The sequence below is a fragment of the Octopus bimaculoides genome, chromosome 27 (genome assembly GCF_001194135.2).
Source record: "Octopus bimaculoides isolate UCB-OBI-ISO-001 chromosome 27, ASM119413v2, whole genome shotgun sequence".
Lineage (NCBI taxonomy): Eukaryota > Metazoa > Mollusca > Cephalopoda > Octopoda > Octopodidae > Octopus > Octopus bimaculoides.
In genome coordinates, this window is record NC_069007.1 from 9,631,316 (window position 1) to 9,633,815 (window position 2,500).

General features: G+C 35.1%; 1 protein-coding gene across 1 annotated transcript in view; it reads left to right on the forward strand.

Annotated features, from left to right (window-relative positions):
* The window catches only part of LOC106869832 (uncharacterized), a 121,208-nt gene that overhangs the window by 106,827 nt on the left and 11,881 nt on the right, over positions 1-2,500 (forward strand). The window contains exon 5 of the mRNA XM_052977249.1: positions 121-273. Within this exon, the coding sequence (XP_052833209.1) occupies positions 121-273 (153 nt within the window). The remainder of the gene's footprint in view (positions 1-120; positions 274-2,500) is intronic.

Below are 2,500 nucleotides of genomic sequence, written 5' to 3' on the forward strand. Positions count from 1 at the left end.
CCTCTTCCCCCTCTCCCCCTCTCTCTCTTGTAATATTTCAATCCATTTCTCTCTATCTCACCCCACCCTGTTACATCCTAATCCACCCCCTGTTCTATTTATAATCCTCCCTAATTGTAGATATCTTAATGAAAGCTGTAGACGTGCCCCCATCGCAGAGCCAGTCTGTCGGTGCCTCATTGAGTGATTCTGGTTCAAACGATGGCAAATTCATGTCTAACGACCTCGGAGATATTGATCTGTCACAACTGAAACAAGCCGAGGAGTTGCTTCGTAAGTATTAACCTCTGCTCTGAACAGTTTCTTTTATTTTTGTTTATTTTTGTTTTCTATTTTTTTTTTATTGTTTCTGTTTAGTTTTCCATTCATGATGACGATGACAACTACTACTATGATGATGATGATGATGGTGGTGGTGATGGTAATGATGGTGGTGGTGATGGTGATGTGATTATGATAATGCTGATGGTGGTGGTGGTGGTGATTGTAGTGCTGATCATGATGATGATGGTGATAATGATAGTGATGGTCATGGTGGTGGTGGCAATGTTGTCAGTAATTATGATGGTGATGATTATGATGGTGATGATGATGGTAGTAGTGGTGGTGATGATGATGATGACAGTCATGATGGTGAAGAGGATTCATGATGTTGATGATAACGACAATGATGATGATGATGAAAGTGATAGTGGTGTCAGTGATGGTGGTAGTGATGATGATGGCAACATTATCATGCTTATCAACCCCTACCCCCCACACACACCTGTTACCACTTGACAAGTGGTGTCAGTTTGTTGATGTCCCCATAACATAGCAGTTTGGTAAAAAAAAAAAAAAAAAAAAAAACCAAAACAATAGAAAAAGTACCAGAGTTAAAAAAAACCCCTAGGAACTAGGTTTGATTTGTTTGACTAAAACCCTTTAACGCATGGCTCCAGCATGGTCACAGTCCAATGACTGAAACAAGTTAAGGATAAAAAATAAAACTTTAGATTAAAAACCACACGCACAAGTGCCACTTCATTAGATTGAACCTAGAACCACCTTGTTTGAAGCAAGCATGTTTTGATTATATAGTATGTGTCTGCTTCTGTTTTTATTCATTCTCAAGGAACCTATTATTTTCTGTACAAGAAGGCTTTTCAATGATATATTTATTCCTAATGTACTCATTATTTTCTATTTTTTCTAAATTCCTTTAGCTTTCAATAGCAAATATTTAAATGCAGCTTGTTACTGAAGAAGTTTCTATATTATTAATACTTATTATCTTAGCTTTAGTATTTAGATCCTCTTTAAGTATTAATCTAATTATTGTAAAATATTCCCTCACAACCTTTTCCTTCTTTTGTCTATGTTATGCTCTATCCTACTCATTAATTCCTTATCATTACTAAGTAATAAGAGAATTGTCTCGTATTCCTGTTTCTTTATCTTAATGACTTTACTTAATCCCTCTTTCTCCCTTCAATGGTTGCCTTGTGCATTTTCCTAATCTGAAGTTTATGTCAATATCTTTACTAAATCCTTGTACTCTCTGTAGCAGTGTTTCCACTGAGTATAAATTAGCATATAATTTGAGGTCATCCATGTACAATTTTAGATTTCCATAGTGCTTCTCTTCATATCTTGTTTATGAACCACAAATAATGAATCAGTTTGTAAGTTGATCTCACAGGGGTTTGAACACAGAGCCTAAAGAGCTGGAACAGAAACAACAAAAACTACAAGGCATTAAAGATTCTACTGAATCACTACCCTTAATAATAATAATAATAATAATAATAATAATAATAATAATAATGGGATATGCCAATACACACAGATAGAGAAATTAAGGAAAATAGACCAGATATAGTTGTCAAAGATCATGAAGAAAAAAAATGCTTTCTAATTGATGTATCAATACCAGCAGATGACAACGTTTCTCTAAAAGAAATGGAAAAACTTTCAAAATACAAAGACCTGGAAATAGAGATAACTCGAATGTGGAATCTAAAAACAGAAACAATTCCTATCATAGTAGGTGCCTTAGGTATAATAAAAAAATATTCAGACAAATACATAACAAAAACACCAGGACTTACAAATATATATAACATACAGAAAATTGCACTACTGGGCACAGCACACATCCTACGCAAAATACTTTCAATACAGTAACCATAAGAGCACCACAGCAAACCACAGCACATACCCAAGGCGCACAGAGCTGCGCTCGGTAGTGAAGTGAAAGCACGTTATAAAAATAAAACTACTGAACAATAATAATAATAATAATATTTTCTTTATTGGCTACATATCCATAAAGCACTTAGCTTTACAGCTTATCACCAGATACTGAAACTGTTGGCCCATGGCCTCTATAGAGCAAGTGGCCTCTCTAGAAGATGGAGGAGGAAAAGATTTTGTTACTCTGTGTCAATGACAGAGGATTGTCTCACTTTGGGTGGGTAATCCTATTAACTGGCCTTATCTAACTTTATGTATGTATGTA